Source organism: Xenopus laevis, chromosome 2S (assembly GCF_017654675.1).
Source record: "Xenopus laevis strain J_2021 chromosome 2S, Xenopus_laevis_v10.1, whole genome shotgun sequence".
NCBI classification, from domain to species: Eukaryota; Metazoa; Chordata; class Amphibia; order Anura; family Pipidae; genus Xenopus; species Xenopus laevis.
The window spans coordinates 58,632,715-58,654,452 of NC_054374.1; the positions used below are offsets into that span (position 1 = coordinate 58,632,715).

Consider the following 21,738-nt stretch of genomic DNA (forward strand, 5'->3'; position numbering starts at 1 on the left):
TTTTCTACAGTTATTCTAAATACTGTTAGACTGGGAGCTCCAGAGATAAATTTGTATGAATGGTTAGTAAAGATTTTAGGAGTGCTGGTTATATTGGTTTAAGGACATGGGAATTCGCTTACCTACTTGCTGAAAATTCCTTTTCTTCCATGTCAATACAAGGTTTTCCCATCCCAAGTATATTGTTAGTTCCTTTACAACTTTAGCAAATGTAAAACAGTTGTGAGGAGGCAGTCAGGTGTCTTTCTTATAGGTCAAGGTTAATTTGTATTGGCCATGTTACATGTCCTACCTCTTTGTATGGGCAGAACAATACTACCCATGTGTACTGAAATGTCAGGATGTATATGAAAAGGAAATTCCCATTATATAATTGTAGGAAAGTCTAAAAGCACACCCCTTAAGGTGGCCATAGACTTTTCTCTCCTGGATGACCAATTCTAGTGCTAGCCTACAAATCTATCAAATTATCGTAAGGTTAGTGGGCACAGAACAATCGAGCATCTAACGATTTTTTGTCCAACATTGACCAGAAAATAGATTGGTCATGTTAGAAAATTTTCATTGTTCACAGTGAAATCTATCCATTGTCCAATTGTTTAAAAGGCAGTTTTCCTAGTTTCAACTAGACAATATCGCTTGAAATCTTCGTTTTAGTTGGACAAATCATACATTTAATCGATAGTTATAAGATAATCTTGGACTTACGACAATGAAAAGAACTTTTAAAATTTTTAATATCTATGGCCACCTTAAATGCTTACTTAAGAAGCACTTGCAACATGGGGTAAGCTGCATTCTGCTCTTTGCACCAGATTAACACCTATATGCCTACGCCCCACCTGCCCTTCACCAATACAGCACTGACAAATGCAGCCAGTGCTCCACACCAATATTACAGCTAAAAAAATATATTTGTTGGTTCAAGAATAAAATTTTAAATGGTAGCATTAAGTATTTGCAATGTCAGCAATTTAGAAATGAAAATTAAACCACAAATCCCTATAAAAGGCAGTCATGAATTTAAGATAAGTAAAGCAAGATATGGATAAAAAAAACTTAAATTAGGTGACACCCTTAATACAATGTATAATAATTCACATGGAGCCCATGTAACTTTTAGAACTTAACTTCTGATTCTGTCTGAAAGAAGCACAGCAGCACTCCTAACAGATTCCTCTCAAAAGGCAGAGTTGTAGATAGCAAAACTATCAAGGTAAGTTTGTAGTTTCCACATACCTGTTAAAACGAAGATTCCATCTTCTTTCCGTTGAACTTTGATATTTTGCACACTGAGTATGACTGGTTGAGGAGGCAGTGGAGAAGAGTAGAGACTTGGCCCATTATCCTGTCAAACACAAAATAAACATCATAACAAACAAAATGCAATGTAAGAAAACAATACGCAAGTTCTTTATGCCCACAAAATCTAGCTTCCCCTGTTTACCCTTTATAAGCCTCTAGTAATTTTGGTAATCCCTAATATACTATGAATTTCAAAATCATTCAATACAAGTTTTTTTAAAAGGAGAATTAACAATATATCACTAAAACATAATGCTTGTGGACAAAGGTGCTGGAGCTTCAATTCCCAGACCAATACCCCAACATTTTCCTGCAGAATTTGCATCCATGATACTACCACCAATAAGTTTCACAAATGGGATAACATTTGCCTTTCATAAGATAACACTTTTCATTGAAGACAGCTCTAGTTTGGTTTGATCCTTCCACAGAACATTCTTCCAATAATTTTCTGACTTATCCATGTAGTCTGTACATTTAGTACTGTAGCAAACAGTAGACAGGGTGCAGTGTTTCTTTCTTTTTTTTTGCACATCATTGTTGTTTAATGTTCCCCTGATGGTCATGAACACAATAAAACCCATGCAAGAGAGGCCTTTAGTTACTTAGATGTTAGGCTGAGGTTCTTTGAGAACTCTTGTAGTATTACACAATTTGTTTTTGGTGTGATCTTTGTTGGTTGACCACTGCTGAAGAGTGCATGCAATAGCATTGAATTGCCTCCATTTGTATACGATCTGCCTCCAAGTGGACTGATGGCATCATTGTAAGCTCGTACACAAATTTTGAGGCAAGCGCACACAACAAATTGTGGTGCGCATAAAAAATAAAAATGTATTCTGAACTGAGCTTTAAAAATGTGCACACAAGTATGTGGGCACAAAGTAATTGTTTTCCTGCACATAGCTGAGAAACAAATAAAGGGAACAATTTTTCCAGCTTGGTGAAAATCAAAACAGTTTTTTTGGATCATCACTGAAATCTCCTTGGTTCGAGACATAACTTTACACACATATAGACAGAATATCAAAGGCTATTGTGATACTAAACTCTATAGGTATTATAGATATGGGTATATATAATTTGTGTGAAAGTAGGGAGGGGTGTGTGTATGGATGCTGGGTTTTCATTTGGAGGGGTTGGACTTGATGGACTGTCTTTTTTCAACCCAATTTAACTATGTAACTATATATGTTTTTACTAAGGATGCACCAATCCTGAATTCAGTTAAGGACTAGCCCAAATCCTAGCATTTTTGGTAGGATTCTGCAAAATCCAAATCTTTAAAGAACATGACTAGTGCATGTGATTATGTAAATTGTTTTTATTTGCATGTGCACCATTTCCCTTGTTAATTGTTCTAATTTGCATATGCAAATAAGGATTCAGATTCAGTTCAGGATTTTGCTGAACCCTTTGTCAAAATTTCGCTGAATGGCGAAAAAGTGGATTCGGTGAATCCTTCCTTTATATCAGAAAAGAGATGGATTTCTGTCTTTTTAGACCCGGACATTACCAATCTGAAAAGGAGGTTCCATCGCTTATATTTATAATCTTTAGGCTAACAGCTAAAGATTATTCCCAGATAATTACATTTGGTACCTCACTTAAAGCCCCCTCAGCTGCTTATGCACAAGGTCTTAAGAGGTCTTTATGATTTACCGTATATACTCGAGTATAAGCCGATCCGAGTATAAGCCGAGGTACCTAATTTTACCTACGAAAACTGGGAAAACTTATTGACTCTAGTATAAGCCTAGACACAACTACAGCCCTGTCTCCCAGCAGCGCACCTTCCGCCAAAGAGACTCCCCCAGCGATCGACCGGACTTCTTTGCAAAGTTGATGGTGACAGAGAATTGTGCAGAGAGTGCTGTGTGTCATAAAACCATCACTGATCTTTCGTATAACCAACAGATGGCGCTGTGTGATATTGCCATCACTGTTCATCCTTTATTCAACCAACAGATGGCGCTGTGTGATATTGCAGTTACTGTTATTCTTTGATATAACCAACAGATGGCGCTGTGTGATATTGCAGTCACTGTTATTCTTTGATACAACCAACAGATGGTGCTGTGTGATATTGCAGTTACTGTTATTCTTTGATATAACCAACAGATGGCGCTGTGTGATATTGCAGTCACTGTTATTCTTTGATATAACCAACAGATGGCGCTGTGTGATATTGCAGTCACTGTTATTCCTTGATACAACCAACAGATGGCGCTGTGTGATATTGCAGTCACTGTTATTCTTTGATACAACCAACAGATGGCGCTGTGTGATATTGCAGTCACTGTTATTCTTTGATATAACCAACAGATGGCGCTGTGTGATATTGCAGTTACTGTTATTCTTTGATACAACCAACAGATGGCGCTGTGTGATATTGCAGTTACTGTTATTCTTTGATATAACCAACAGATGGCGCTGTGTGATATTGCAGTCACTGTTATTCTTTGATACAACCAACAGATGGCGCTGTGTGATATTGCAGTCACTGTTATTCTTTGATATAACCAACAGAGGGCGCACTGTTATTCTTTTATAAAACCAACAGAGGGCATTGTGGGATATTGCAGTCTCTCCCCAAGTGAACTGTTGGTATAGTAATGATTAAAAGTGACTGCAATCTCAGCTACTGCCCGCTAACCCGAGTATAAGCCGAGGTAGACTTTTTCAGCACATTTTGGATGCTGAAAAACTCGGCTTATACTCGAGTATATACGGTACTCTTTTTCATTGTTAGTCCACAGAATTTACCAAGCTATTCCAAAATATCAAGTGCTGCCATCAGTAATTGGTGTTGGTCTAAAAGGAATCCTCTGTATACAGGGCTAATTTGTTTTCCAGGGGGGCCTCCTAAAAGTGGAGATTTTTGGGGATTGTTTAATGGAGATTGCTATGAGTTCAATGGCTATAGCTAGGAGTGACAAAGGGCATCCCTGCCTCATGATATAGGATAAACGGAAGAAGCTTGATAACATGCCATTTACTTGGAGCCTATCTGAAGTTTATAAACTTTGGGCTGAAACAAAAGCGCTTCACTGTTACTCACTGCCACTGGCACTCAAAGTGATAGGCCTTAGTGGAGTTAAGGAAAACCATTAGCCTAGCTCCTGGGTTGTCATGTTGGTTTTCACTTAAAAAGCAAAAACTTGGGGATGAGAATCACAGAGTTCGGGATACATATCCTCTGACTGTAGAAGAACTATCATACCTTTACAAAAACAGGGATGTAGTGTGACCAAGTAGACAACCTGGAAGATCTAAAATGGTGTCCTTTTATAAATCATGAAACATATTGTATACATGGTGCTGCTTTCTCAGAGTTTGTACATGTTTACAAAACGCTTACTTGGGATAACATTTTAGGCATGTTGTAAAAAGTATAAGGCACTCACAATGCCAGTATCTTCAGCAGGTGTATAAACCTTTGTTGACCTAAAACAAATTATCTGTTAAGGTGGCCATACACTATTAGATCGGCTTGTATGGCGAAGTCGCCAAACGAGCGGATCTTAAAGGAGAAGGAAAGGTTAAAACTAAGTAAGCCTTATCAGAAAGGTCCATCTAAATATACCAGTTAACTCCCAAAGTAGTGCTGCTCTGAGTCCCCTGTCAAAAGAAACACTGCATTTCTTTCCTTCTATTGTGTACACATGGGCTTCTGTATCAGACTTCCTGCCTTCAGCTTAAACCTCATTTCCCTGGGCAAGAGCATGCTCAGTTTGCTCCTCTTCCCCCGCCCCCTCCCTTCTCTGCTGTAATCTGAGCCCAGAGCAGGGAGAGACTCAGGCAGGAAGTGATGTCACACCATGTTAATACTGCAGCTCCTATCCTAAACAAACAGAGAGTTTCTAGAGCTTTTTACTCAGGTATGGTAAAACATTCTACAGAATAAATATAGCATTGTAGCTTGCACTATTGCAGCTAATCTATTGGCAATAAAATGCCGCCATAGCTTTCCTTCTCCTTTAACCTGACATGCCTACCTTGAGGTGGGTGACATCAGCCTTTGACACAGCAGGTTCTGACACATCAGTAGATCATCTCATCTTTCTAAGTCACTGGGCACATATTTAGAATTATAATCACTAAATTTATCTCAGCTAGATACTATACAACAGTTAGCTGCCTTTATACAACAGTTAGCTGCCTCACAATAAAAACTTCCCGAAAATATACAGGCTGTGCATACTACATACTAGTACAAAGGGTTTACAATGAATATACTATACGATCAATAAACTCATTTTACCCGTTGAACTCAAATGCAGGGTATTGTAATTAATCTATTAGTGTTTGCAGATGAGACAAAACTATGCAGCCCAATTAATTCCATCCAGGATTTGGCATCCTTGCAACATGTTCTTGACAAACTGGCAATCTGACTTCTAAAGGCCCCCATACATGGGCTTATAAAAGCTGCCGACAGACCAAGTCCAAGACCAAGCTTATAGGCCCATGTGTAGAGCCCCCGGCGGGCTTTCCCAATTGATATCTGGCCGAAAGGCCCTAGAGCCCACGATCGGATCAGCCCAATATCGCCCACTTCAATGTGGGCATATCGGGGATAGATCTGCTTGCCAAATGAGCGGATCTCCACATCTATGGCCACCTTAAGAGGCAGATGAGATTCAATGTCGATAAATGAAAAGTCATGCACCTGGGATTTAAAATGTAATCCGTTAATGGGATTGCACTAGGCAAATCCGCTGTAGAAGAGGGGCTTAAGGGGTGATATGATAACTATGTATGATTATATAAGGAGATTGTATAATAATCTCTCTAAGAAAAGAGGTTTCAACTAAATATTCAGAAGGGTTTTTTTACAGTGAGAATTGTGAAATTCTCTCCCTGAATCACTTGTGCTGGCTGATACTTTAGATAGCTTTAAGAAGGGGTTTGATGGCTTTTGCTGTTAAACTGCAACTCCCTTTATTTAGGAGTATAACCTGTCCCAAATAAAGTGAGTTGCAGTTTAAAAGCACTTTGTCCAATAATGATCAGCACCTTAAGGCTGGCAAACTAAAAAAGGGAAATAATAGAAAATAATATATTGAGTAGTATTTATGTTTAAACTTAATCACCACTTGTGCTACTTAAAGTGAAGTGTGTCACCAGGCTTGTGGGTTTAGTTGCCCTTTAGACACATACACCATGAACATTGGTGTATAAGGATTAAAGTTTTGTCTTCACAATGTGCCTTTTCTCTAATTTATACAGGAGGATGCCTACTCACATACTATTACTGTTTCCCAGTGCCTTTGTAAGATTAATCTTGCTTGTTGAAAATGTCCCTCTCATGGCAATCTGATGTTTATAGGAGAAAGGCACATTGCCCAAAGTGTAAGACATTTTATTTGCTAAAAAGTATAAATGTAATGCACTTACAATTGTGCTAAATATTATCACTTCACAGTTAGATGCTGGGCAGTATTGCAGTGATTCAGTAGCCGGCAATCCCCCGCTACCCCAGAACTCATAGCAGGATGGCACAGTAGCAATTTCATGTATAAATACCCCCAGAACTCAAATCAGAATGACACCGTGGCAATTCCATGTATAAATACCCCAGAACTCATAGCAAGATGGCACAGTGGCAGACTCACAAATGATACCACTGAACATTGCCTTTAGCCAAGATCTGCATAGCCCAGTGTGAAAAGTCTTTCCCTCTGGATCAACAGGATCTGGTGTGTGGGCGGGAAATTTAAATGAGTGAATGTAATATGACCTGGAACTCTTTAGCTGTTCTTTCGCTGCATACTTGCTCTCAGCTGTTTTTAAATTGAGAGAATACAGGAACTGGTCGGATTGCCATCTTTGGGCAGGAAAGAATGTTTGTCCCCCCTCTGAGGTTAATTGGAAGGCTTCAAATGTGTTTTTTGCCTTTCGCTGAATCAACTAGTATTTAGGCAGGATATATAGAGTGACAGGTCCCCTTTAAAGTGATATGTGTTGCTTAAAGGGGAAGGAAACCTAGTCGGCGCAAAACCCCCCCCCACCCCCCCTCCTGTTTGTTGCCCACCCTCCCTCCTCCCCCCTGGCCTACCCGTCCCGCTGGGCAAATGCCCCTAACTTGTTACTTACCCTTCTGCGCAGGTCCAGTCCAGGGAGTTCACAGACGACATCTTCTTCCACGCGATCTTCTTCCTGCTTTGAACGGCGCATGCGCAGTAGGATCATTTCGCCGGTACGATCTACTGCGCATGCGCGTGACTTTTGGCGCATGCGCAGTAGATCCGTACCGGCGAAATGATCCTACTGCGCATGCGCCAAAACGCCGTTCAAAGCAGGAAGAAGATTGCGTGGAAGAAGATGTCGTCTGTGAACTCCCTGGACTGGACCTGCGCAGAAGGGTAAGTAACAAGTTAGTGGCATTTGCCCAGCGGGACGGGTAGGCCAGGGGGGAGGAGGGAGGGTGGGCAACAAACGGGAGGAGGGGTGGGGGGTTTGCGCCGACTAGGTTTCCTTCCCCTTTAAGTATTTATTTTGGGTGTAGAGTTGACTTTTATCTTTTGGAGGATACAAATAACATAAATGCCTTACTGTATTCCATTTACTTCACACAAGTCCCTGTACTTCCCTTACAGCTGGATAGAGGAATGTAGGTGCTCTGTTCTTAGGAGCAGTCACTAACAGATTGGAGCAGTCACTAACTTATTCTTGCCAGAAGTGTGCAATTTGCAAGATATAGGGAAAAGTAGAAAGGAGAATATTAAAACTGCAGGAATATGGTTTGCATGTGATTGCAGTTGTGATATACTGTACTGTAAGGGGATATACACTACTAGCTCTACATTATCCTATTGCTACCATTATTGAATGGTTAATTCTACACAGACTCTGTTAGCCAAAAAACACTAACACCATTGCCTATATGTTTTGATAAAAAGGCCCAAGCAACCAGATAGTTGCTGAAATTCCAGACAGGAGTGTTGCTAAACAAACACACTTTAAAAAAAAAGTTAGATGATAGTAAAAATAGGTCAATGGAAAGCTGCCCCATTAAGCTATACCAGGAAATGCCCTCATTGCTACAATAACATTTACAGAAAATTCTTCCAAGGTGGGTGTATATGGGGCATTTCTTTAAATATTTTTCTTTAAATATTAAAAGTGAAATAAAAGCAATGACTGCTCATGGGGATTACCTTTGCTAGTGTCATTTAACATGTTTAATCTGTAGTAATCATATTCAAAGGTATACAGGTATTATCTATTATCTGGAATTCTTGGGACATGGGTTTTTTTTCCTTTCCATACTATGGATCACCAAAGCTTAAGTGTGCTAAATAACATTAAATAAATAAACCCAGCAGGATTGTTTTGCCACTAATAAGGATTCATGCAGTTACGTTACCCTCAATTACAAGATACTGTTTTATCACTACAGAAAAAAGGGTAATAATTTTTTTTAAAATTAGACTTATTTGATTAAAATGGATTTTTATGAGAGATAGAGTAATTTGGGGCACTCTGTAAAACGGGGTTCAGAACAAGGGATCCAATACATGTACATTAATATTCAGGTCTACACTCACCCTGAGTGAAATGCTGCTGTTGGAAATATGTATATTTAGCGGCACAATTTCACCGAGTTGTTCATCCTCTAGGAATGGACCAATGTGAGTTAAGGAGGAAACGGAGAGTTCCGAGGTAAAATTCTGAATCCAAAGCTGCAAAAATCCATTTTGTTTGGCAACAGGAGATTGAGAAGCAACAGAGGAACCAATATTGAACTGTATAGAAACGTGGGGCTTGGATAAGGGGGTAGTAGGGCTTTTGACTTCCAAAGGACCTGTGTAAAAAAGAATAAAATTGAAAGGTGATCAGCACAAAGAAAAAAAAAGTAAGAATGCAAAAAAAAAAAATAGCTTGCCCAAAACATTAAAATTTTATTGACAAATAATTTGTAACAGGATTTCATTGCTGCTTAGAGATAACCAAAATAAGGTTACCCATCAAAAATGCAGTTTATGAAACAATACCAAGAAATGCAGAAGAATTGTGGAAAGTGTGGTACCTGTGGCCAATTTTATGCATCTAATGTGGGACTGCCCAGTGATATTCAGATATTGGAGGACAATTGTGAACTTTATGGCCACTGAACTGGCACTCCCCCAAATACTTAGTCCCGCTACCGGTCTCCTGGGCCTCCTTGATTCAGTGATACCCAGAGTGAATACTAGATGTTTGATGAGGCTGCTCTTCTTCTATGCAAAGAAAGTGGTTGCCCAACATTGGATGGGCCTATTGCCTCCGACACTGAGTAGATGGATTGGGCTAATCAATTCGCAATTGGAACTGTACAAACTGTACAAACTCACATATCTAGCCCGAGGATGCCCAAAGAAATTTGAAAATATATGGAATCCGTGGCTCGAGTTGCCAGCCACTTCAACTGACTAATAGACGATCACTTCCAGCCGTACTTCTCCCCCCATCTTTTTCAACTTGTTAAAAATTTCAATAAAAATTAATCTTTAAAAAAAAAATATATATATTATTTGATGTGGAATAGAATGTGCAGTGTTCTCAATGCATTTGAGTGTATGGAAATAAAGGCTATTATAAGGAATCTGAGCTTTATTCACTTTTTAAACACATTGCTATTATTCTGAATTCGCAATTGGAACTGTACAAACTGTACAAACTCACATATCTAGCCCGAGGATGCCCAAAGAAATTTGAAAATATATGGAATCCGTGGCTCGAGTTGCCAGCCACTTCAACTGACTAATAGACGATCACTTCCAGCCGTACTTCTCCCCCCATCTTTTTCAACTTGTTAAAAATTTCAATAAAAATTAATCTTTAAAAAAAAAATATATATATTATTTGATGTGGAATAGAATGTGCAGTGTTCTCAATGCATTTGAGTGTATGGAAATAAAGGCTATTATAAGGAATATGAGCTTTATTCACTTTTTAAACACATTGCTATTATTCTGAATGCAACTGTATTTATAAAACACCAACATTCTGCACCACAGTACAATAAATAGTCACATACATTCAACATACAGATTACATACATAAAACACACAGCTGATACCAGAGGTACTGAAAGCAAGCTCACAAACAGTCTGGGGGTACGATCCCTTAGTGTCGTTGAAATTCTGAGCTTAAAGGAGATGTAAAGGTAAAAAAATAAAATCCAATTTTTACTTTCTTTAATGAAAAAGAAATCTATTTCCAATATACTTCAATTCGTTTACTTTCTCTGACTGACTGCCGGGAACTCGAGCAGCTTTATTTGTTTCCCTGTAGAGCACCCGGTGACCGTGTAGAGATTTATATTTGTAAACCCAGTGCAATTTGCATATTCTATTATATGCTGTATCGGCTTCTATGGCAGATTATTTGACTGTTTTTGTGCTGTTTTGATAATTTATGATGATCTCTACCCTTAACCCTTCCAACAGAAGCCCAAACCACAATGAACATGTGAGTAATCTTGGTCTTGAAAAGATGTTTTTAACAAAGTTACAAGATGACGGCCCCCCTGCGGCCAACTTTGAAACATAAATCATTTGTTTGATTAGGCTTCTGGTGCAGTAAGTTCATGTTTATGTTTAGTATACAAAATACAGCATTTCTAGCATTACTCTATTTTAGACTTTAGTTCCCCTTATAGTAGAACTGCTGAGCTGAAAGATTAAAAGTCTAAATCTGGTAATATCCCATAAACTACTAAATATAGAAAATGTATGTATTTTGCAAAAATGCTCAGAGAAAAAAAATATTAGATTTAGATTCCTTTAAGTAAAGAAAACAAAGGCAAAATATCAAAACTGATGGATATGCGAGGGGAAGAAGAATGTGAGAAACTTGAGATTTATAAAAATAAAAAAAATTAAAATGGAAAAAAATCTGAAATAGGGATAAAAAGGTGCAGGGCCCCTCTTTTGCATAACAGGGTTTCTGAGAAACAAGTTTGAGCGCATTTCAACCCATAGGCTTATTCATTCCATTATATTTTGCCTCTTTGCCCTGAGTTGCACTTTACTGCAATTGTATTTTAAACATGCTGCATTTCTTTGCATTTGATAAGCACTCAAAAGACAATAGAATGCATGGCTGCATTTGGAACACACACAAACATATAGTTGTGTTTAAAAAATACATATAACAGCAGTATATGCATATTTATGCACACAGCATGCTTTTTTAAATGCACAAGAACACCCTTGTGTAAGAACCCTTAATTTAGAACTAAAAAGATTTCATGGCAAGTGAATGTTTCTAGGTTCTGCTGATGTTGCATTGTTGAGATATTCTTTCAATTGTGTGCGGGGGGGTAGTCACATACCCAAGGGCCTGGACCAGTGGCGTAACAAGATATTACTGGGCCCCACAGCAAATAATTTTTCAGGCCCTCAAAATGTTTAGAGGTTGACTTGTTTCTCCAATATTTATTGAAATTGTATATGAATTAGGGCCTCATGGGGCCCCTATACCTCCTGGGCCCCCCTGCAGCCGCAGGGTCTGCTTCCTCTATAGTTACGCCCCTGGCCTGGGCCCTAAAACACACAGTACTACAATTTGTGCCATGCAACATGGTGTGGCCAAATGCAAAATACAATACAATAACTGTACAATACTTGTACCTTGAATGCTAAGCAGATTTGTAAAGGGATAAAACTGTTTTAACCAAGGTATGATAGCAATAAGGAATGGAACATCACGGTGCAATGCATTGTATGCTTTTGTAGTTTCTGGAGGATGCTTTTAAACTGTGGAGAAGTTGTTACAACGAGTAACCTGCATGTTTTAGCCTCCATTCCCTTGCCAGAATTTCAAATAATGCAGAAAGAGAAAAACTGTTTATAAACTGGATTTCAGGATTAAAAATGTATGAAAAAAATATACATTCATATTTTTTGAAGGAATTACAGATTGGTATACTAGGGGTTCTGTGTTGTATGTGAGGCTGTTTAAAGGCAATTCAACCCCAAAATAAAAATTTGCCTAATACAAGAAAACATTTTAATCAACTTTCCAATAAACATGTATTAAAAATGTTTAGTACTTTTAAAGTTATTTGTAAACACAATTGCTATTGAAAGCAGCATGGCTAAACTCCTGGTTCTTACTTTTTAAACAATGCTGCAAAACTCGTAGTTCCCCAGCAAAGACAGGTCTGACAGCTGCCTTGTCTTACATTGTTTCAAAGTTCTGAGTCACCAGGGCAGAGAATAGAAAGGGACAGACAAACATTGCTTTCAATAGCAATACATATATAAATAACTATAAAAAAAACATAGAAAATGTGTAATGAATGTGTATTACAGTGCTGCATAGAATTATGTTTTCTTTTATTAGGCAAAAATGTTTTGGCTTGACATTCCCTTTAACAAAATTAGTTTTGGTAGTTGAAGTTCCCCTTTGAATTTAATCTCTCTTTCTACTCATTTAACGAAGGCTGATACTGCTGGCACAGCTGAAAAGGGTGACATATAGGATGGTTTAGGCTAATGCCAGATGACGGTTGAAATCAGCCTGCTGAAATATGCGGGCATTAGGTTTCTCTTCTACCTGCACTCAAAACCATTGCACTGATGCACACTGATTCTGGTGCGAAAATGCAAACTTTTGCATTTCCTTGTGTGGCAGTGTATTTCAGCAAACCAATTTCAGCCTCGTCTACCATTATTCTTCAAAGACGATAAACCTAATTTTCATACAAAAATTAGTAGCAATAAATATGATGTCCATTTCATTATTTTTCCAATTTTTTTCTTCATTTGTTTTGGATATGCCCAACAGTCCCTGCCTCTATTAAATATAACATATATGTTATATATGGATATATGTGTTTTATATATATGTATGTATGCATGCATGCACCGGCACTCACCAGACTGTAAAATCAACTTCCGTGTGCTCCTCGTTAAAGACATGTAGTAGAAGGTACTCAGAAGCACTCACGGATGTAACAATAAGTGAATTTTAGAGAAGATCAGCAAGCACTCCGGATTCCACTCATCAGATAAAAATCAACTTTTATTTCAGCAGTTTAAAACTATTTTGATCTTAGAGATACGTATTCATAGACATAAGTGAATAAGTGAATTTTATTGAAATTCATAAAATCCCCCACATGGTGGTATTGCCACAGAGTAAAAGCTTTGTATCAAACAAACTAAACACAATTGAAACACAATCGACTCCATGGGTTGGCATATATATTGAATTACCCAACATATACTGACTCAAGCTAACAAACAGAGCAGGAATTCCATATTGGGAATAAGCAAAATAGAAAACAAGAGCAATTACAACATTTCTTAGATTACTTTTGTGTACAAGATACTAAGGGGCACATTTACTATTAGTCGAATATCGAGGGTTAATTAAACCTCGATATTAGGCCGTCAAAGTAAAATCCTTCGACTTCGAATATCGAAGGATTTACCGCAATTCGTTTGAACGATCGTAGGAAAAATTCGAACAATTCGAAGGATTTTAATCCATCGATCGAACGATTTTCCTTCGATCAGAAATTGCCTAGAAAGCCTAGGGGACCTTCCCCATAGGCTAACATTGTACCTCGGTAGGTTTTAGGTGGCGAAGTAGGTAGTCGAAGTTTTTTTTAAAGAGACAGTACTTCGACTATCGAATGGTCAAACGATTTTTAGATCGAATCATTCTATTCGAAGTCGTAGTTGAAGGTCTAAGTAGCCAGTTCAATGGCTTAGTAAATGTGCCCCTAAATGTGTTTCTACATTGAAGCTTTAAACTAACTGGTAAAACAATGTTCATTGCTCCTAATCATGCATTTTTTACAATCTTACCCTCATTCTCCCCTGATCTTGGTCCACAACTTAGTTTCATTGCCTGGAGTGTGACAGTCACATCATTCTCTTGCACACGTGCAACAGAGATAACATCAGTAAGGGAAAGACTCATTATCTGGCAAAAGCAGTAAAGTACAGTACATTAGTAGAGAATATGTAAAGTATAAATATACTAATATAATATGTCTATTCCCAAATACATACAGCTTAGTATTGCCACTTTGCCCTGCCCATGACGTTAATTTTTTCACTGACCTCCTGAGGTTCAGGTTCCTCTGTAATCTGTGATACATTATCTTGATCTGTTAACTGTTTTCCACTTCCAGTTACTTTCTCGGTCTGTTGTGAACCATGTGATGATTCTATAGAGAAAAAGTACATACAGTATATGTTTTCAGCCTGGCTATTCTCCAATTTAATATGTGATCCATTAACATCTGTTTGTTATTTTTTAAAATTTACCTGTATCCAGTAAATGCAAGAAAGCATTGCCAGCTTCATCATCAAGAGAAACAGCATCAAATCCCTCTAATGAGAATCTATCAAGAGACTGTTGAGACTCTGTTCTTGAGAGAGGTAAATCTTGGTCTCTTGGAAACAAGAGAAGGTGGTTAATATAAAAACTACAAAAATATCACAGACATGGGTAAACTTTTGTAATATGAAATGTGGAAAAAGATATTCAAAATCCATATAAAGATGGAAAAAAACTCTAGTTGGAACAGTGAGTGTGGACTGTTAGAGGGTTAGAAAAAAACAATGAGTGAGAGCACAATCACACACTTTTGTTTAGTGTCTTTCAGAAAGCGTTGCATCTTTTCCTTTCCCAAGTTCAGAGTCTCACGTGTCCGCCCAATTGTACTTAGCAAAGTACCCTTTGCAAATTCCTTTCCCAGAAAAATGCCTTGGGTATTTTCTTTCTTCTGAATGGCTTCTCCAAACATTTGCATTTCTTGTACTGCTTCACTAACGATGTCCTTCATTAGCAGAACATTTTTTTCTTGAGTCACCTCAAGTTGCTGAACTGCACTGTCCCCATGCCTCTCTTCCGCTGCTTCCATTGCTCCTTGAGTATTTACTCCTTCCTCAACATTAACAATGCTTAGTCTCACTTTCTCCAATTCACTTCCAATTTCCTCTACTGTTGGCTCAGAACAAATCAAACTGCTCTGTTCTGAGTCTGCAGACTCAGAAGGGTTTCCCATAGCAAAGGAAGAGGGAAGTAAAAGTGACAATCTGACCTCTGGTATCAGCAATCCCACACAGACAGACACACGAGCAGGTGTTGACTTTACTAAATCATGATCTTCAAATGGGGATACCATATTTTGAAGTTCTTCCAGTAGAGCCTGAAGCTGCTCTTGTGCACGAAGTAAGGTAAGGTATTGGTAGTGATTAAGTTTCAGTTTTGCCAGGCTTTCAACATTGAACAGAACATCAAGTTGGTTTTCAGGATGCAACAGACATGCCCAGGCAGTAAATGGAAGAGAATTCATTAAAATCTGCTTTTTAGAAGCTGCCTCTTTAAAATACAATGATAAGCTTGGGCTGTGCAAACTCCATAAGGAGCTAGAGGGAGGACTTGATGAAGGAAAGACATGTGAGAGGAATATAGGATGCAGGGGACCCAGGGGGCAGTGAAAAGATGGCTTGGAAGCAAATAAACGAAAGCACTGCTGAAGATGGTAGAGAGTAGAACCAGGACCTTGACGGGTATTTGTTATTGTAACTACAGCAAGATGAGCATATATTGAGTGAGGCCGCTCTTTCACTTGGCACAGAGGGGAAACCACTGGGAAGTTCAGCTGTTAAGGAAAAAAACACATAGTGTAAACACAGTGTTTAAGGTAGAAAAAGACATCAATCAATTGCAACCTTTTTTCCCAAATAAAATCCTGCCTAATTGCATGTTGATTTAGGGTCAGGCCACATAGGGCATTTTGGGGAGATTTGGTTGCCTGGTGACTAATCGCCTCGTTTTTGCGGTGACCAATCTCCCCAAACGCCTTCCCTGACTCTGCGCCAGCAAAAATTAAAAAAATGCCTGCACTAATCACACCGGGCGATTAGTTTTCTGAAGTCGCCCGAATTTGAATCACGAGGAAACTTCAGGTGACTTCAGAAAACGAATAGCCGTGTGTGATTAGCGCTGGTGTTTTTTCATTTTAGCCAGCACAGAGTCAGGGAAGGCTTTTGGGGAGATTGGTCACTGGAAAAACGAGCCGATTAGTTGCCAGGTGACCAAATCTCCCCAAAACACCCGGTGTGGCCTGACCCTTAGAGTAAGGCACACTCCAGTGTGTATTCACAAAAAAAAACCACCAGAAGGTGTCTCCAATTTTGACTACAAAAGGGTAAATGGACCAGTCCCTACAGCTGTCGAGGACCATTTAGCATGCAAAGTATTTTAACATTTGTAATATTGTAACACAGAAATTATCACTATACTGTGCTTGCAAATGGTTCGGACAGAAAGAACAGATCCCTGGATGATGGCATGGTGTTCAGTTACAAAGTACAGTGGGCCAGTATGTTTTTCATTGAAGAGGATTACAAGCCCAGGATCTAAGGTTAACAGTTATATTTACTGGTAAATGTTTGACAAATTTCAAGATGGGAACTTACCAGTGCTTTGTAAATAGACATTTGTATTTTGCTTTGTATAGACAATTACGCTCTCCAGTGAATCTACAATAAGGCTCTTTTATGCACAACAATATATTCCTTTTATACAGGACAATGTTGGTCTTTTTTTTATGGTGTTGGACTGGAAGAGATCTCCAAACGCCCACTCTCACCCCTGAGAAAGCTGACAAAATAATGTGACAAACCTTCAAGTTGAACCCATCAAGGCGTACATCTCTGTGCTCTCTAGCTTTGTTAGACTCTTCAGCAAACTGATGAATGTGTTGATACATATCCAACATGAATTGATTTAACCACAGAATGGAGGGCACAGCAAGACATAACATCAAACCATGTAGCTGAATGTATAGAGCAGGAGAGGGCACTGTTGAATAAAAGAAAACACAAAGATAAAGACTTAAAGCAAAAGAAAATGTAAAGTCGCTGGGTAGGCAGTAAACAGGGGGTTACCACAATCTTGCTCCACACTTCCCAGTGACTGGAGGAGCACAATACCTAAAAATCAAATTAATGTGTACCAGTGACTTTTGACAAGATAATTTATTATAACATTGCATTTTTACCTGGAATGTTCTGTCCAGGAAGATGGTAATATTCCATGTACTGAAAGTGAATGGCAGAGAAAGAGTAAGGAATTTGACCGCATGAAAGAAGGGGGGGCTTCTGAGCTGCTTGACCAGATGAAGAGATCTAGAATCAGGAACAGGTAGAAATATTTTTTTCTTTGTTTCAGTAAATAGTTTTTAGAATGCTTCTAATTCTGTATACCAAACAGATCTGACCTGATAAATGTCTATGTTATCTACTCGTATCAGCACACAGAAGAAATATAATGGAGGTGAAGAAGTACTCATTTTGTCTAAAAGGAAACAACAATAAAAAACTGTAAATAGGAGAAAATAAATTAAGAGAAATTAAAAAAGCAGAGGCTGTGTAGATCCTGGAACAAAGGTTTGGCATGAAAATTATTTAGAAAAATTTGACTTTTATACTTTGTTTTATAGGAGATGTTCCATTTGCACTGGGGTTGGGTTCTTTTCTGGATAGTTTCTCTTCAGCAAGATCCTGAGTCCACCGTTCACATGTTCCAATGGCAGGGGAAACACAATGCCAGTGAGAAACGCTCTGCCCTGTGAAGAAGCATATATGCTAATTTGTATAACAATAATAATTCCTAGTACTCATCTATAGCACTCATCTCACTGTCTATATTTGTATACTTGCTTTAGGTACTTGTCTCAAAAGAAAAAGGAAGGATGGTCTTAAGCAGGGCTGTCCACATGCGGGCCGCGACCCCCCCCCTTGTGTGGCCCCCCACCTAACTGCTGTGTTTGTTTACACATGTGATCCCCCTGCATTGTTCACACTTGTGACACCTCTATGGTTCACACCCCTAAAGCCCTGTACTGTTCCCACCTGAGACTAGGGTTGCCACCTGGCCGGTATTTTACCGGCCTAGCCAGGGCCAGTATTACAAATTTACCGGCAATGTAGCTGCTGTAATTTGTAATACCATTTACAAAATCCCTTGCCCGCCGGTGAAAACTTACATTTTCTTGGGCTTCTGGTGATGAGGCCCTGCCCCTTGTGCACTATCCCGTGACCCGCCCCTTTTTGCAGCACGGCCCACCAACTCCGCCCCTTTTCGCAGGACACAGTCCGCCCCTTTAGTTCCCGCCCCCACCACTGCCCGGTAACTTTTTTTTTTTTTCAAAGGTGGCAACCCTACCTGAGACCCAGACTGAAACTGCCCACATTGTTTACCTGTTCACACTTTATACAAAATGCTAATGAGACACCAGCACTGTCACTGTATGTAGTTAGTACATATTAGAGTGGTTCTGCCTTCCATATGCTCCGTGTGCCCTGCTCTGCCTGCGTGTGCCCTGCTCTGCCTGTGGAACATAAGCCTGATATTTGTTCTGGGGGTTTGTTAGCATTTGAAAACAAATTAATGTTAGGGGCCCCTAAGGTGTTTAATCATGTGCTGGGGGTGCTGTGTTATCCAAGGGGAAGAGGAGGTATATGGATTTAAGGGTATGTCTTAATATGACATCTTTTTTCACATATGAGTGGTAAGTGATATTCCTGTAGTGAGCACCAACTATTTGGTTTTTTAGTGTGCTACCACAATTAATGTGGACATGATCTTGTGGTAACAAGGGTGTGGTTTAAAGTAGGTGTGGTTTAAAAACAGGGAGTGGTCAACACTGGCTTCCATTATGGGCCCTCCACTATGTAGGCTGGAAAAATTTCAGCCCTCGGTACCACAGAAGTTGGACAGCACTGGTCTTAAGGATAAAGAGTGATTTGTGGATCAAAACAAATTAGACCTCTGGCTAAGGCAGAACAAATGCACCAATCAATGTTAAAATATAAAATCAATACCCTACTTACCCCCGTGCAACAGGCTATTTCTACCTTGCAAAAACCACAAATAATAAAATGAAAACTCAATGCAAACTATCTCAGAATATCACTCTCTAAATCATGCTAAAAGATGAGCAACTCATTTAATAGATATTAGCAAAATGTTAAAAGGGTTTCTTATAGTACATAATAAAAAAAACAGGAACAATCTGCCATATTTTTGCACTTTGCACCCTGCTTATCACCCTACATGTTTTAGCACACAGAGAAGGCCACCCCCATGAATACAGCACTGCATGCCTTAGGCAGAACTGTACTCATGAGAGTTGGCGGGGAAAGGGAAATGCATGTAGGTCCCCCTATTTAGATTTTAATGCCAAAACATAGGGTAACCAGCTCAGTCCTAATTAAGTTTTTTAAAATAATCACATTTATTGATACAATTTTAAAGCAGCAAAGGTCAGTACAGTATTAGCCTTAACACCTTTCCATTCCCTCCTGGGAACTTCATCAGATGTGATGTGCCCCCTCCCAAGCAAGCAAAACAACAGACATGTTATTACTCAGAACTTCTCATCTTAAATTAACAAAAATACTTAACATGTTAAAAATAAATCAACATTTCCTATGTTTAATCATGTGTGACTTACAACATATATTTCTGTGTATAAAAACAAGAATACTTTCTCTTTATATATTCCACAATAAACATATTAAATACATATGCATCATAGTTATCCATCTCCTGTCTTATCTCGGATAGGGTATATGTAAAAAAAACTACCATTAAAGGGGTTGTTCACCTTCCATTAAAAACAAAATTTTAGAGACTGAATGATGGAGGCAGAAATAACATTTCAAATATACAGTAGCTCAATTAACAATGTCACAGCCACAAATATAGATGCTTGCATCTACAGTATTTATATATATGAAGAGCAGCCACTTTGTTTTGTTTAATCCTTATAATGTTGCAGAAAGGTTTCTGTCTTTTTTACTCTCAATATGACATTAAAGGCATTTTAAACAAACATTAGCACGTATATACCCAGTGCTTTTAAATGCTGCTATCAAAATCACTATGCATACCTTCTCTGTGGGATGGATAATAGTCCAGAATAACTCTGCAAAGGGTAAGCTGAATTGCACCTCCTGCAACTGCGCATGGGTAAAGACAGAAATCAGAGAGCACATATTATGTTATACAAAATACATTTGTGTTCGGTACGCTAAGAGATTTTGTGTATCTGAAACATGTATGCGGAGGCAGGTCACGGGTGAGTAGCACAACACAAATAAAGATAAGCTCTGAAAAATCAAATTGTATTACAAAGCTTATATGTTATCTGCTGTGTATCCTGTGTCTTTTCTCCTTTTTCAGCTTTTGAATGGTAGATTGTTTATATAAAGTTTAGTTGTGTTTTTAAAGCATGCACACCAGTTGTTCCAGTGCAGTGCAACAGGACATTATATTTTCATTACTTTAAAATACTTTGTTACTGTCCCTTCAAGAGTTAATTGGATTTGAATAATTTAACAGCAATGAATTGCAATAAACATTTTCTGAAATTGCCTAAAATAGCTGTATTCTGGTAATTTACCGGTTAATTTATTAACTTGAACCACTTAAATATCAAGACTCATGTGGAAATATATATATATATATTCGTCATATAAGACATAGCTCTAAGCCAATAAACATAAAGATATATTTACATTTGCAGAAGTGGCAGTCACCACAGGGTATAATACATGTGGTCAGATCCACCCTGCACAAATGCAAAATAAATATGTATGCCTTCTTTTTGCTTATGTGTCTTTAATTATTTGCTGATATATTGCATTTACTTGCTGTTAACTAAATACAGATGCTTGCCAAGGAGGCTCTATGCCCTAGTCTGTTATATATATACTAGACATTAAGCCCGTTAAATTAACGGGCGCTAGACGGTCCGTGGGGCACATGCGCAGTAGCGCAATCCCACGGACACAGGGACTGCTGGACGCAGAGACACTTCAACTTTATTATATAGGATATATATATATATATATATATATATATATATATATATATATTTATTTATTTATTTTTCTTACCTGTGCATGTTCCCTGGGGTGGGCGCTCATCACACACGTGCAAGTCAAGTTTCGAGATCAACAAATGATATGAGGTTTCCTTCATATCAAACTTATCAAAGTACTGACCTAAACTAGATGTAGTAGAGGGTGATGAAGAGAGAGACCACAAAGAGGGTACTGTGGGAGAAGATGCAACCTGCAAAAACAACCAATAACTTAACTGTAAAAATAATAATGCAGGAAACTGAGGTATAATGGAACAAGTGGTTAGGAATTTGAAGATTCTTGAAGAGATAAGTAATGCTTGGCATGAAAGAGGAAGTTACCTGCTCTTCGCCTCTGTCTTTCCTCTGCCTCACTGATTTCTGCACAGCTTCGCTCAAAGATTTTGCATAGGACAGTAAAGCCCGAAGCTGAGAGTCTGTAAGCACCCATAACAGTTCATCCAGAAGAAGAGTAAACTTGGAACACAGCACTAGACAGTCCTTCATCTAGAGTAATGCATTAAATATAATCTGTGAGAAAT

The 21,738-nt window shown here is 38.5% G+C and overlaps 1 protein-coding gene across 2 annotated transcripts in view; it reads right to left on the reverse strand.

Annotated features, from left to right (window-relative positions):
• uhrf1bp1.S (uhrf1 binding protein 1 S homeolog) overlaps positions 1-21,738 on the reverse strand; it is a 55,791-nt gene that overhangs the window by 3,155 nt on the left and 30,898 nt on the right. For both annotated transcript variants that reach the window (XM_018249292.2, XM_018249293.2), the window contains exons 7-19: positions 21,539-21,703; positions 21,231-21,408; positions 20,223-20,291; positions 17,756-17,893; positions 17,546-17,622; positions 17,327-17,453; positions 16,949-17,127; positions 14,901-15,922; positions 14,580-14,707; positions 14,373-14,479; positions 14,115-14,232; positions 8,859-9,115; positions 1,240-1,348 (exon numbers count right to left, since the gene is read on the reverse strand). In XM_018249292.2, coding sequence (XP_018104781.1) covers positions 1,240-1,348; positions 8,859-9,115; positions 14,115-14,232; positions 14,373-14,479; positions 14,580-14,707; positions 14,901-15,922; positions 16,949-17,127; positions 17,327-17,453; positions 17,546-17,622; positions 17,756-17,893; positions 20,223-20,291; positions 21,231-21,408; positions 21,539-21,703 — 2,674 coding nt within the window. The remainder of the gene's footprint in view (positions 1-1,239; positions 1,349-8,858; positions 9,116-14,114; positions 14,233-14,372; positions 14,480-14,579; positions 14,708-14,900; positions 15,923-16,948; positions 17,128-17,326; positions 17,454-17,545; positions 17,623-17,755; positions 17,894-20,222; positions 20,292-21,230; positions 21,409-21,538; positions 21,704-21,738) is intronic.